Source organism: Oncorhynchus nerka, linkage group LG9b (assembly GCF_034236695.1).
Source record: "Oncorhynchus nerka isolate Pitt River linkage group LG9b, Oner_Uvic_2.0, whole genome shotgun sequence".
Classification (NCBI taxonomy): domain Eukaryota; kingdom Metazoa; phylum Chordata; class Actinopteri; order Salmoniformes; family Salmonidae; genus Oncorhynchus; species Oncorhynchus nerka.
The window spans coordinates 16,801,320-16,814,234 of NC_088424.1; the positions used below are offsets into that span (position 1 = coordinate 16,801,320).

The 12,915-nt window shown below is 44.4% G+C and overlaps 1 protein-coding gene across 4 annotated transcripts in view; it reads right to left on the reverse strand.

Moving 5' to 3' along the window:
• Window positions 1–12,915, reverse strand: part of LOC115114349 (partitioning defective 3 homolog) — a 261,780-nt gene that overhangs the window by 126,758 nt on the left and 122,107 nt on the right. For 3 of the 4 annotated variants that reach the window (XM_029642503.2, XM_029642504.2, XM_029642502.2), the window contains exons 6-8: window positions 2,739–2,818; window positions 1,588–1,671; window positions 154–279 (exon numbers count right to left, since the gene is read on the reverse strand). In XM_029642503.2, coding sequence (XP_029498363.1) covers window positions 154–279; window positions 1,588–1,671; window positions 2,739–2,818 — 290 coding nt within the window. The remainder of the gene's footprint in view (window positions 1–153; window positions 280–1,587; window positions 1,672–2,738; window positions 2,819–12,915) is intronic. The other variant, XM_029642505.2, reaches the window with a different exon arrangement.

Sequence of the window (12,915 nt, forward strand, 5' to 3'; positions counted from 1 at the left end):
AGCTTTGCAACAGAACAGCGGCGGCAGCAGAGGCCCTGCTTCGGTTAGAAGACAAAGCCGTGGAGATGGAGGGAGAGGAGCAGGGGAGGGACTGGCGGGCAGGGGGCTCAGGACCGGTGGTCCACCCCGGCTCGGTAGATACAGGTGTCTTACTGTTCAAAATGGATGTTCCGCAGGTCTCCATTATTAATGCGTACGATGCAGTCGTTCTCCTGGAACAGACCCTGCTCCTGCGCCTTGCCTCCCCTCTCCAGGCGCTTGACCAACAGGCCTAGAGTCCTGGAAACATTCAGAAGCAGACGTTGGTTTAATGCTGCTGGCAGCCGTGCAAGAGCCTTCAGGGTTCAAAGTGAGACTCAGAGCAGGCCTGGGAAGAGATCTACTGAAAAGCTTTACAGCAAACGTCTAGGCTCTACATGACCAACACTTTACTGTAGGAACATGTCCTTCATGTCATCTGCATCCTCACTGAGGCCATTGGCTCGTGTATGGTTTTAATTTCCATTTTAGGCATCTTAACCAGACTTAAATGAGTGAGTGCATACATTTTCATTCTGTTTTTCTGGCTAAGTGCGTGTGAGATCGAGGGACTATTTGTGGCGTCTCTCTTACCTGAATTCCAAGTTCAGCTCCCGACTGAACTGCCAAATGCCAAACAGTATCATTCTGACAGGAGAAATGGTCAGGTCGACAGTAAGACGTAGGACTTAGAGAAATGCTGCTCCGTCACATTTGAGTTCGGGAAGCTTTCAGATGTGATGGCTTTCAGTGCAGTAATCCACCATAGTAAACCTCCAGGCTTCCTGACTGCTAAACAATGCTGACTTTGCTGAAATATTGAATACCGAGTAGGCCAGGGTTCAATGTAAATCAAGCAAATTACCATAAATGTGCTAAAACTATTCAAAGATAACTTATTATTCACAGGTATGTAGACACACTGTGAGATGACGTGCCTTTCCCAAAATCCCCCGCTTTTCCAGAACTTCGGCTGGAAGATTCTGACTCTGGAGGGAATAAGCTAGCCTTGGTACCAGTCTGTTTATGCTATCATACCACTCCTTGCCACTTCTTGTCCTGTTTGGCATGACAAGGAGTTAACTTGACAGCACAAACAGATTTGGGACCAGGAACTGTACACCTAGGTATGTGCTAGTGGACATAAATGCAAGACCAGTAAATAAATGAATCCTTTACATCTTCTGAGACGTATGTGGACTGAAATGTGTATGACGCAACCTTCAAATCATGTCAAATTCCTTCAGACGGGAGTCACGGAGGAACATGACAGTCACCTGCAAACACGGGAACAACCATGATTGATCACTGTAAACTAGCTAATCGCTTCGTGATGTGTGAGCATGACGTGTATGAAGTGTAGGTCCATGTGTAGTGGGTGTGTAGTACACTGGGGCACACGAGGAGGATGCAGGGGCCATGGCAGACTAAGCTCTCTCTCTCCCTCCCTCTCTCTTTGTCTCTCTTTGTCTGTCCCCCCCCCTCCCCTCCCTCTCAGTGTCAGGCCTGCATAGCGTCAGTGAGCCTGCTGCCTGTCTGTCAGGTGCTGTAATAGTGGGAGGGCTTTACCTGCGGTCCCGGGCACTGAAAGGTACTACATGGATCCCCAAGGGCCCGCCATCATTGGAGACTTCTACCAGCTTTACAATGTCACTGTGAGACAATGATGGATGAGGAGGGGGTGAGAGGGTGAAACCACATACGGGCAAAACAACTGGAAGTAAGGAAGGGGGAAGAAACCATAACAAACGGAGCAGGCAGAAATTAATTTAAAAAACATGTCTGTCTGAAGCACTAGGGATGAACGTCACACCAGGGGCTTCTCCCCACATCCCAGGTCACAGAAACGCATCATTCAGAACCCAGTTCTAAGTGTCAAGGGAGGTTTCCATAAATACTATGTATACAATATTTGTACATGTCATATATATCTATACATATATTTCTAAACCTTCAGATGGTCTTTCAGATTCCCACTTTTCCCCCCAGATGTTAAGATTTAGATTTGATAGTTCTATTCAGTAAATGGTATCAAATGTGTTTTTAAACATGGTTGATCTTGTGTTCTTTGACCTTCCACAGCCTTCAGACGTGTTTCTGTTTCCTGTAGGATAAAGGTACTACGCATACGAAGCGTCCTTACTGGGTGAAATGATATCAACGACATACTGTACCTGCAGATTAGACTGGAGGCATGCAAGAGAGTTAATGACAGTTAGAAAACAATGAGAGTTATTAATATCGCCAAGACAATGGATCAGCACATGGGTCAGTTTTATGGTTGATGATGATGCTGGGTTCACCCGAGTTCCAACAACGAACGTTAGCCAGGGGTTTAAAAACATTTTCTCCAAACCTGTTGAACGAAATATTACCTTTCCTGAATCTAGAAATATTATTTCCATGAATTACAACATGGAGAAGAAACGATAACAGCAGTGGTGTGGGGTTAGGTTCAGCTCAGAGGTTTTAGGTAGTTAACTGGCACTCATTCTCCTGCCACATGTGAATGCTACTACCTTTACTTGTTAGTGATCAACATCAGGTGATCAGACAGGTAGTTTGAGGAAGAGGCAGAGCCAAAAGCCCTGTATATATCCCAAATTGCACCCTATTCACTATATAGTGGGCTATATTCCGTAATTCTATATAGGGAATAGGGTGCCAATTGGGACGTACAGTCCTCTATCTGTAATTGGACAACTTTCTGAGGAACTTACTCTAGGGACCTCAGAGGGGTGTGGTCCATACAGGAATCAGCTCGGCCAATCGGCTCGATCCTGCTGTTCTCCTCCTCATCCTGCAAAACACAAGACAACAGCCATAGAATGACATGATAGAACTCCTATATTGATTAAAAGGATCTCTGTGACAGCACTTGGACATCCCATCAAACCAAGCTTCTGGACATCCCATCAAACCAAGCTTCTGGACATCCCATCAAACCAAGCTTCTGGACATCCCATCAAACCAAGCTTCTGGACATCCCATCAAACCAAGCTTCTGGACATCCCATCAAACCAAGCTTCTGGACATCCCATCAAACCAAGCTTCTGGACATCCCATCAAACCAAGCTTCTGGACATCCCATCAAACCAAGCTTCTGGACATCCCATCAAACCAAGCTTCTGGACATCCCATCAAACCAAGCTTCTGGACATCCCATCAAACCAAGCTTCTGGACATCCCATCAAACCAAGCTTCTGGAGTCCTATCGGAACAGACGTTGAATGATGTTCCATTCCACGCCGAAATGAGTGGTGTGGTTTAAATCATTCAAAAACGCTAAGTAGGAAACAAGACCCAACAGACAGGTAACCTACATAAAAGTCCCTATTAGAGCCTGTGTATTTGCTGCTATTCAAACCTGAAGAAAAAAAAATTGGCCAGGCAGACATGACAGGTGCTGCTCTCCTTTGAAAATGCACAAAGCCCTCTATAACCCTCAGTCTGCCATCTCTCACTGTGCCCTGACTCTGGACATTGCTCCTATTGTACTGTATATCTTCTGTCTCAGTAGAGCCAGGACTCCGGAGTGACTCAGGAGACCTAGAGAGCGCCCGCGAGAGAGCCGACAGCGACACCGGAGAAGGCGGAGGAGCCACGGCAACAGCTCGCCTCAGTATTAAAAACGATGGCTGTGTCGGTCATGACATTTTAGATGGCGGTTCTTTTTCTTTACCCATCATGACTTGTTTTATTTTCATGACGTTCGTCATCCATAACCGTCGTTTATACGGTTAGACTGTCATTGTTGCCATGACAGTGCACTGTTTGCTGCGGAGAGGGGGACATACAGTGGTGGGGGCTACGCTGCCTGTCTGAACCACAGTCCTGTTGTCCTTCAGACGAAGCTCACAGTGGCTACAGAGCATGTCTCATAGAAACGTGTCCTATGCTTAACCGGAGTTATGGCTTGTTAATTGGTTTCTGAGCGCGACAAATGGGTTTGAGACGCCGTGGGTTACACGTAAACGATATTGTGTAGACAGAGAAAGGGGAGGGCAGCCTTTCTCCAAAGAAAGAAACAGACAGGGGCAGATATTTATGAAAAGGTAAAGAAAAATACAATATTCACATTCTATTCCCCAAGACAACACTATGTTCCTTGAAAGGGTTTGTGAATCACATTCACCATCACAGATGCCTCAGGCGAGTCCCACTGCCACATTTCAATAGCAGCTTCTCTAAGGACTTCTGTTTTATTCATTGAGTGACAATTCCATTTTCCTAACCTGCGCAGTGGGCCCTGGTCAAAAGAAGTGACTTTAAAAAATGTAATAGTGTGGCATTTGGGATGCAGACATCGTCTCTCCCCCCAGGCAAGGCACAGGGAGTGAATGTTGAGGGGTAAGTTGCAGACACTGTCTGTTCTCCATCATTAAACTATTGGCTCGGGGCAATAGGGCCCCACAATGCACCCACCCACCCACCCAGCATCAAGATGCGAGTGATTTTAGTGACTCAAATATGTTGTCTGCAAAAACTAACATCATTTGATCAAACTACAGTAGATACACATTCTGCTGGCTATTGCTGGCTCAAGATGGTGGTTGATGATACTTGATAGTGATAGGAGTGTCTCAAATATGACAGTTTGCACTTCAGATACCCATACACAGCGTACTCAATAACCCTACAGCAACTAAAAGAGAGACTTTCAAGACTTCACATTAGATTTAACTGTCAAAAGTCACTTAAAAACACAATATGGCACTACCCTCCTCCTGTGCCAACAGGACGTACATTTCCTCCCAATCTAACCAAGTGGTTAGAACACTATATGTGCAAGTCGGGGCTGGGGTTTAATGGCTACTGGGAAGACAAGACAGGCTACAGACAGGCAGGTAACGCAGGCCGTGGCTGAGTCCCAAATGGCACTACTCCCTTTATCACAGGACAGATCATCTTAGTGATCTACCCCAACGACACTTGGGCCTGTGGGCTCATTCAATTTGAATAGTAAAATCAATCCAAGTCTGCCTGCCCCCCCTTCTAGCTCTCAGAGTAAATGAAGTGGCCTGTGTAGCAGAAGGACAGACTGTACTTAATGAAGTGTGCTCCTGCTGGAAATGGACTGCTGATTGTTTACGGGGACACACAGACACGCACCCGCAGAGACACGGAAACACACACACAAGCCTTCAAATACCTACAGGAGTCTTTAATATATCTCATAGAGACCTGACAAACAGGTCCTGTGTCACTGGCTTGGTGACCCCTCCCAGGAAACCCCTCTTAAAGCTGGAATCTGTAGTCGCTACATTCATTTTTTGACTTAGAAATGTATTAAAAATGCCCATTAAAGAATATAACTTATAAATGCCTCACGAGCTTAGGTCAACTGTCATACTTCATCAGATCCCAAAATAATAGCTTGTTTAAAAACGTTTGTAAACAAAGACTGTATAGCCTGATTGAAACTATCATAGACGGTCAGTCCTTGTATCCATAGCCGTGTCTATGAATTTGAGAGTGGTTGCAATCCTCCAGGCCCATCCCTCAGCTTTTTTACCACAACACAGGACGGGGTGTCCGCTTTGCTATCGTTTCAATTGAGGATTCTAGCTTTAAGGCTAGATTTGGTTCCATTTCTGGGGAAGTGAGACAGTATGCATACAGAGAGCCCCAGGTGTCCTTAGGATCATTAAGGAGCACTATATCCAATTACAACTACTAGTGAATTAAATTAAGTCTCATAGTCAAGCAGACTGCCAATACCGCACACATCATTGCCACTGCTACTATCTTAAACAGGCCTAATTTTTACTGCTAGACAGGCAATTATGAAGGCAACATACCAAGCTGTTGACTCCTGGCTAGCTAGGCACACACAGCACGCATTTGGAAAGTATTCAGACCCCGTTTTCCACATTTTGTTACGTTACAGCCCTGTACCCCGTAATGACAAAGTGAAGACAGGTTGAGAAATGTTAGCAAATGTATAAAAAAATATATATATAAAAAATACCTTATTTACATTATTCAGAGCATTTGCTATGAAACTCAAAATTGAGCTCAGGTACATCCTGTTTCCTTTCATCAACCTTCAGATGTTTCTACAACTTGGAGTGCACCTGTGGTAAATCCAATTGACTGGACATGATTTGGAAAGGCAAACACCTGTCTATATAAAGGTCCCACAGTTGATAGCGCATGTCAGAACAAAAAAACAACTCATGATGTCGAAGGAATTGTCCGTAGAGCTCAATTTTGAGTCTCATAGCAAATGCTCTGAATACTTGTATATAAGGTATATGTTTTTTTATTTGTTATAAATTTGCTATGTTAAAAATAAAATAAGAGGCAGACAGTGTAAAGCAAAGGAAACTGACTGCCTGGTGTCTGTATATAAACAGGCAATGAGAGTGGAGGGCCAGCCCAAAGAAAAACACCCAGCTAAGCCGTTTTCAGAGCAGCCAGCAGAGCAATAACAATACGGAGACGCAAAATGAGATTTCCAGTCTCTACTCTCAAAAGCTCCATCTGCAATCCACTTAATTCCCGAGCAGCCATTTCCGATATCCAGACAATCACTGACAGAGCAGCGAAGGGGAGGGACGGAGCACATATCAACATGACACACAGACTACTCATCTGCATAGCAATGACTTCTTGCAGTAAACAAAAACCAGCCTAAATCATAGAATGTGGAGATACGGAAAGTTTGGGAAACGTTCAGATACTGTTCCCTTTTTCCCAGAAAGTGAGAGAAAAGGAGGATATTTTAAACGCTGTTTTAATGAGTTGTAGATGAGAGGGGATATATGTAAACGACCTGCAGCAAGTGAAAAGAGAGGTTGTAAGTGTTCCTTGCTGAGGTCAAGCTAAACGTAGCTTAGTGGTTTCCTCTGACCTAGTCGGACTACCACTCCAGAGTCCCGGTATAGTATATACCCCTTCCCTGAGGCCTGCTTAGCTTATTTTTTACAGGAATCCTGAGTTGACATAGGCACTGGTCCAACAAATACCGGCAGTTGTGATGTTTGGTGTTAAAACACAATCAACACGATCAGTAGAACTAGTCAGCCAGGTGTGTGTGTGTGTGTGTGTGTGTGGGGGGGGGGGGCTGGTGGGGGCTGTTCTGAAACACAGGACGTAATGGGAAGCATATGAGACGTGGCACCGCATCAGCTGGATGCACACAGACACACGCACAGCCGCACACACATACACGGCAGTCTAGTGCAGTCCCAACGAGAGTCTGAGCAGAGCGAAGGTGGGATCCCTCATATGAGCTTCTTGATCATCTCAAAGTTGGGTAGGATCACACACCTCATATGCGCAGTACATATAAATACCAGAATCATATGCTTAGATGTTATGCTGTATTTTTCTAGACCTGACTGACTACGTAATATTGCATTGTTTCTACCAGTTTAGGTGTGAATTCCAAGAAGTGATTATGGTCTCCCCATTGAGCGGCAGTGGTTACGACCCAAATGGTACCCTAGTCCGTAGGGCTCTGGTCAAAAATAGTGCACTACAATGGGAATAGGGTGCCATTTGGGATGCATAGTGTGTCTACTGTGGCTCGCTGGGGGGGTAATGAAGCTGTTGTGAGACTGTTTGCATGGAGGGAGCTATTTCTCACTCCACTGAGCACATCAAAAACCCTAAACAGGAATTAACAGGCTTGTATGTACTAGCCAAGGTGAGGGCGAATCAGAGAACAAAGGATGCATAGTTTCACACATTGGAGACGAGGAATTTATATATGTAAGCAGAGAATCTCACACACACACACACAGGAAATTCCCACTGCATGTTCAAGAAATTCCTCTACAGATAAGCTGTGGAGCAACGAAGGTCACTTCAGCATTAGACTTGATTTACATGAAGCATTTACTAAAGGCAGATTGAAGTGATGTTTCAGAGTAACTGCATTGTGATGCTGGCAGGAACACTTGTCAGGTTAACTGAGCATTCCCTGTGTGAATAAGAGACCAAATAACCATAAAAACTGAAAGCTGAGAGAGGGGGAAGAGAGGAGAGAGAGAGATTATGTGAGAGCGAGAGAATGAAAGAGGAGAGAGAGAGATTATGTGAGAGCGAGAGAATGAAAGAGAGAGAGCAAGAAAGAGAGTGAAAAAGAGAGAATTGTCACAAGACGCCCATTACCCACACAACCAGTCTTGTAGCTGAGGGAGAAACAAGTTATGCTGTAAGATGGCTGCCTTTGGGCTTGCAGGGAAGAAACATGTCGGTCTTGAGACTAGTGGGAGATCAGAGAAAGTACAGCTTTGTCCCTCAGAGAGAAGACTAGTGGCTCCACACTTCTCCTAGGTCCTTCTCATTCCGTGCTTTAGATAGCACTGCTTTGCTTGTGAAAGACGTCAAGGAATTTCACCTTTGTGGCGCCTTACTTTTCAACAGAGTCAATCTGTTCTGTTTCACTGTAGCATCTAACACCAAGCCAGAGAAAACACAGAGAGGAGAGAGGCCAAGGAGTCACCAGTAGTTGAGACAAAGGACTTTGTGAAACATGCACTCGTCTGATTACTCAGATTATATATCGAGACAAACTTTCCGTCAAGAGCCAATCCAACGGCTCTAACAGAGGGTTTTATAACCCTGCGTTAGTTTTGTCTACACTGGCTTCCTGTACATGTCTATGGCTGGTGATGCACACAGCTGTGCTTAAGGAGATATAAGGTCAGGAGAGTTCAGCAAGGATGCGTCCCAAATGGCATCTTATTCCATACATAGTGCACTACTTAGAACACGGTTTATAAAGAGAGAACCAGCCACATCGTGGACACCGACGTCTTGCTACCGGACAAGTTAAAAAACTTCTTTGGGATAGGGGGCAGTATTTACACGTCCGGATTAAAAGCTTGTCCAAAGTAAACTGCCTACAACTCAGGCCCAGAAGCTAAGATATGCATATTAGTAGATTTGGATAGAAAACACTGAAATTTCTAAAACTGTTTGAATGATGTCTGTGAGTATAACAGAACATATTTGGCAGGCAAAACCCAGAGGACAAACCATTCAGATATATATTTTTTTAGGTCACTCTATCCAATTGGGAATTCAAATTACTGAGGGACTTGCTTGCAGTTCCTATCGCTTCCACTGGATATCAACAATCTTTAGAAATTGGTTGAGGTTTTTCCTTTGAGAAATGAAGAAGTAGCACTGTTCAGAACGAGGGTAGAGAGAAGTGTACTATTCGTTAGAGGCGCATGACCTGAAAGCTCGCTACACTTTATTTTCCTCCGGGTATTGAACGCAGTTTATCCGCTCTTAAATTTGATCAATTATTTACGTTAAAAAATATCTAAAGTTGTATTAGGAAAGTTGTTTGAAATGTTTGGACAAAGATTACAGGTAATGTATGAGATATTTTGTAGTCATGTTGCGCGAGTTGGAATAGGTGTTTTTCTGGATCAAACGCGCCAAATAAATTGACATTTTGGATATATATCGACGGAATTAATCGAACAAAAGGAACATTTGTGATGTTTATGAGACATATTGGAGTGCCAACCGAAGAAGCTCGTCAAAGGTAAGGCATGAATTATATCTTTATTTCTGCGTTTTGTGTCGTGCCTGGCGGGTTGAAATATGATTGTCTGTGTTTGTTTGCTGGGTTGCTGTCCTCAGATAATAGCATAGTTTGTAAAGCCTTTTTGAAATCTGACACATTGGCTGGATTAACAACAAGTGTAGCTTTAATTTGGTGTATTGCATGTGTGATTTCATGAAAGTTTAATTTGGCGCTCTGCATTTTCACTGGATGTTGGCCAGGTGGGACGCTACCGTCCCAACTATCCCAGAGAAGTTAACACCTTCTTCAGCCACTGAGGATAACACAGTGCCGCCGACACAGGCCGCTCCGGAGGACTTTGAGCTCTCGTTCTTCGTGGCCGACGTGAGTAAGCCATATAAGCGTGTTAACCCTTACAAGACTGCCGGCCCAGACGGCATCCCTAGCCGCATCCTCAGAGCATGTGCAGACCAGCTGGCTGGAGTGTTTACGGACATATTCAATCTCTCCCTATCCCAGTCTGCTGTCCCCACTTACTTCAAGATGTCCACCATTGTTCCTGCACCCAAGAAAGCAACTAAATGACTAACGCCCTGTAACACTCACTTCTGTCATCATGAAGTGCTTTGAGAGGCTAGTTAAGGATAATATCATCTCCACCTTACCTGTCACCCTAGACCCACAGCAGATCCACAGATGATGCAATCACCATCTCTCATCTGGACAAGAGGAATACCTATGAAAGAATGCCGTTCGTTGACAATAGCTCAGCCTTCAACACTATAGTACCTTCCCAAGCTCATCATTAAGCTCAGGGAACTGGGTATGAACCCCGCCCTGTGCAACTGGGTCCTGGACACCCCCATGTGGTGAAGGTAGGGAAACAACATCTCCACTACACTGACCCTCAACGCAGGGGCTCCACAAGGATGCATGCTCAGCCCCCTCCTGTACTCACTGTTTACCCATGACTGTGTGGCCACGCACGCCTCCAACTCAATCATCAAGTTTGCAGACGACACAACAGTTGTAGGCCTGATTACCAACAATGATGAGGGAGGAGGTGAGGGCCCTGGCGGAGTGATGCGAGGAATATAACCTCTCCCTCAACAAAACGAAGGAGCCGATTGTGGACTTCAGGAGACAACAGAGCAGAGCACGCTACCCATCCACATCAACAAGGCTGCAGTGGAGAAAGTGAAAAGCTTCAAGTTCCTCGGCGTACACATCACTGACAATCTGAATTGGTCCACTATACACATAGTGCGGTGAAGAAGGTGCAACAGCGTCTCCTCAACCTCCGGAGGTAGAAGAAATCCGGATTGGCCACTAAGACCCTCACTAATTTTTACAGATGCACCATTGAGAGCATTATGTTGGGCTGTAACAACCGCCTGGGTATGGCAACTGCACGGTCGAGGAAGGCCAAGGAGATCATCAAGCACCCCGCTATCACCCAGAAGGCGAGGTCAGTAGAGGTGCATCAAAGCTGGGACCGAGAGACTGACAAACAGCATCTATCTAAAGCCCATTAGACTGTTAAATAGCAGTCACTAGCCAGCGTCCACCCAGTACCCTGCTTTGAACTTAGTCATTGTCACTAGCCGGCTACCACCCGGTTACTCATCCCTGCACCTTAGAGGCTGCTGCCCTATGTACATAGACATGGAACACCGGTCACTTTAATAATGGCACATTGGTTACTTCAACAATGTTTACATACTGTTTTACCCATTTCATATGTACTGCATATAATGTATTCTAGTCAATGCCATCCTATTCAACTCTTGCTGTATATTTATTTATTTCACCTTTATTTAACCAGGTAGGCAAGTTGAGAACAAGTTGAGAACAAGTTCTCATATACAATTGCGACCTGGCCAAGATAAAGCAAAGCAGTTCGACACATACAACAACACAGAGTTACACATGGAGTAAAACAAGCATACAGTCAATAATATAGTAGAAAAATAAGTCTATATACGATGTGAGCAAATTAAGTTAGATAAGGGAGGTAAAGGCAAAAAAAAGGCCATGGTGGCAAAGTAAATACAATATAGCAAGTAAAACACTGGAATGGTAGATTTGCAGTGGAAGAATGTGCAAAGTAGAAATAAAAATAATGGGGTGCAAAGGAGCAAAATAAATAAATACATAAATAAATAAAATACAGTAGGGAAAGAGGTAGTTGTTTGGGCTAAATTATAGGTGGGCTATGTACAGGTGCAGTAATCTGTGAGTTGCTCTGACAGTTGGTGCTTAAAGCTAGTGAGGGAGATAAGTGTTTCCAGTTGCAAATAAATTCATTAAAAATCATACAATGTGATTTTCTGGACTTTTTTTCTCATTTTGTCTGTCATAGTTGAAGTGTACCTATGATGAAAATTACAGGCCTCTCATCTTTTTAAGTGGGAGAACTTGCACAATTGGTGGCTGACTAAATACTTTTTTGCCCCACTGTATATATATATATATATATATATATATAAACTCAGCAAAAAAAGAAACGTCCCTTTTTCAGGACCCTGTCTTTCAAAGATAATTCGTAAAAATCCCAATTATTTCACGTCTTCATTGTAAAGGGTTTAAACACTGTTTCCCATGCTTGTTCAACCACCTGTGGAATGGTCGTTAAGACACTAACAGCTTACAGACGGTAGGCAATTAAAGTCACAGTTATGAAAACTTGGGACACTAAAGAGGCCTTTCTACTGACTCTGAAAAACACCAAAAGAAAGATGCCCAGGGTTCCTGCTCATCTGTGTGAACGTGCCTTAGGCATGCTGCAAGGAGGCATGAGGACTGCAGACGTGGCCAGGGCAATAAATTGCAATGTCCGTACTGTGAGATGCCTAAGACAGCGCTACAGGGAGACAGGATGTACAGCTGATCGTCCTCGCAGTGGCAGACCACGTGTAACAACACCGGCACAGGAAAGGTACATCCGAACATCACACCTGCTAAATGTCTATGCGACCAATAACATTTGATTTTGTCCATAGCCCTATGGGTCACTATAAAAGGGAATAGGGTGCCATTTTGGACACAGCCCATCATTTGGGTCTGTCGTTTGGGACGCATACACAGATCACTGGGCTCGTCTCATCTATGCAGAGTCACAGTCTGACAAAGGGCCAAACGACTGGTAATGCTCTCATAAGAATGGAAATCTGAAGGATAGAATGGCAAGCAGAGTTTTTCCTATCGGTGTTACACACTAAGTGGTATCATGCCAGGGCACTGCATCGCCTCAAAGCGGGTAGGATTTCTAATGATATGGATGGCATGTTGTTCCGGTCCTGGCGCTACCTTTGATAGCACTACACTCATGTTTAAACCACAAAGCGATAAAGAGCATATTCTCTCACTCCCCCTGTACACATTTAAGCCTGTCCCTTTTCCCT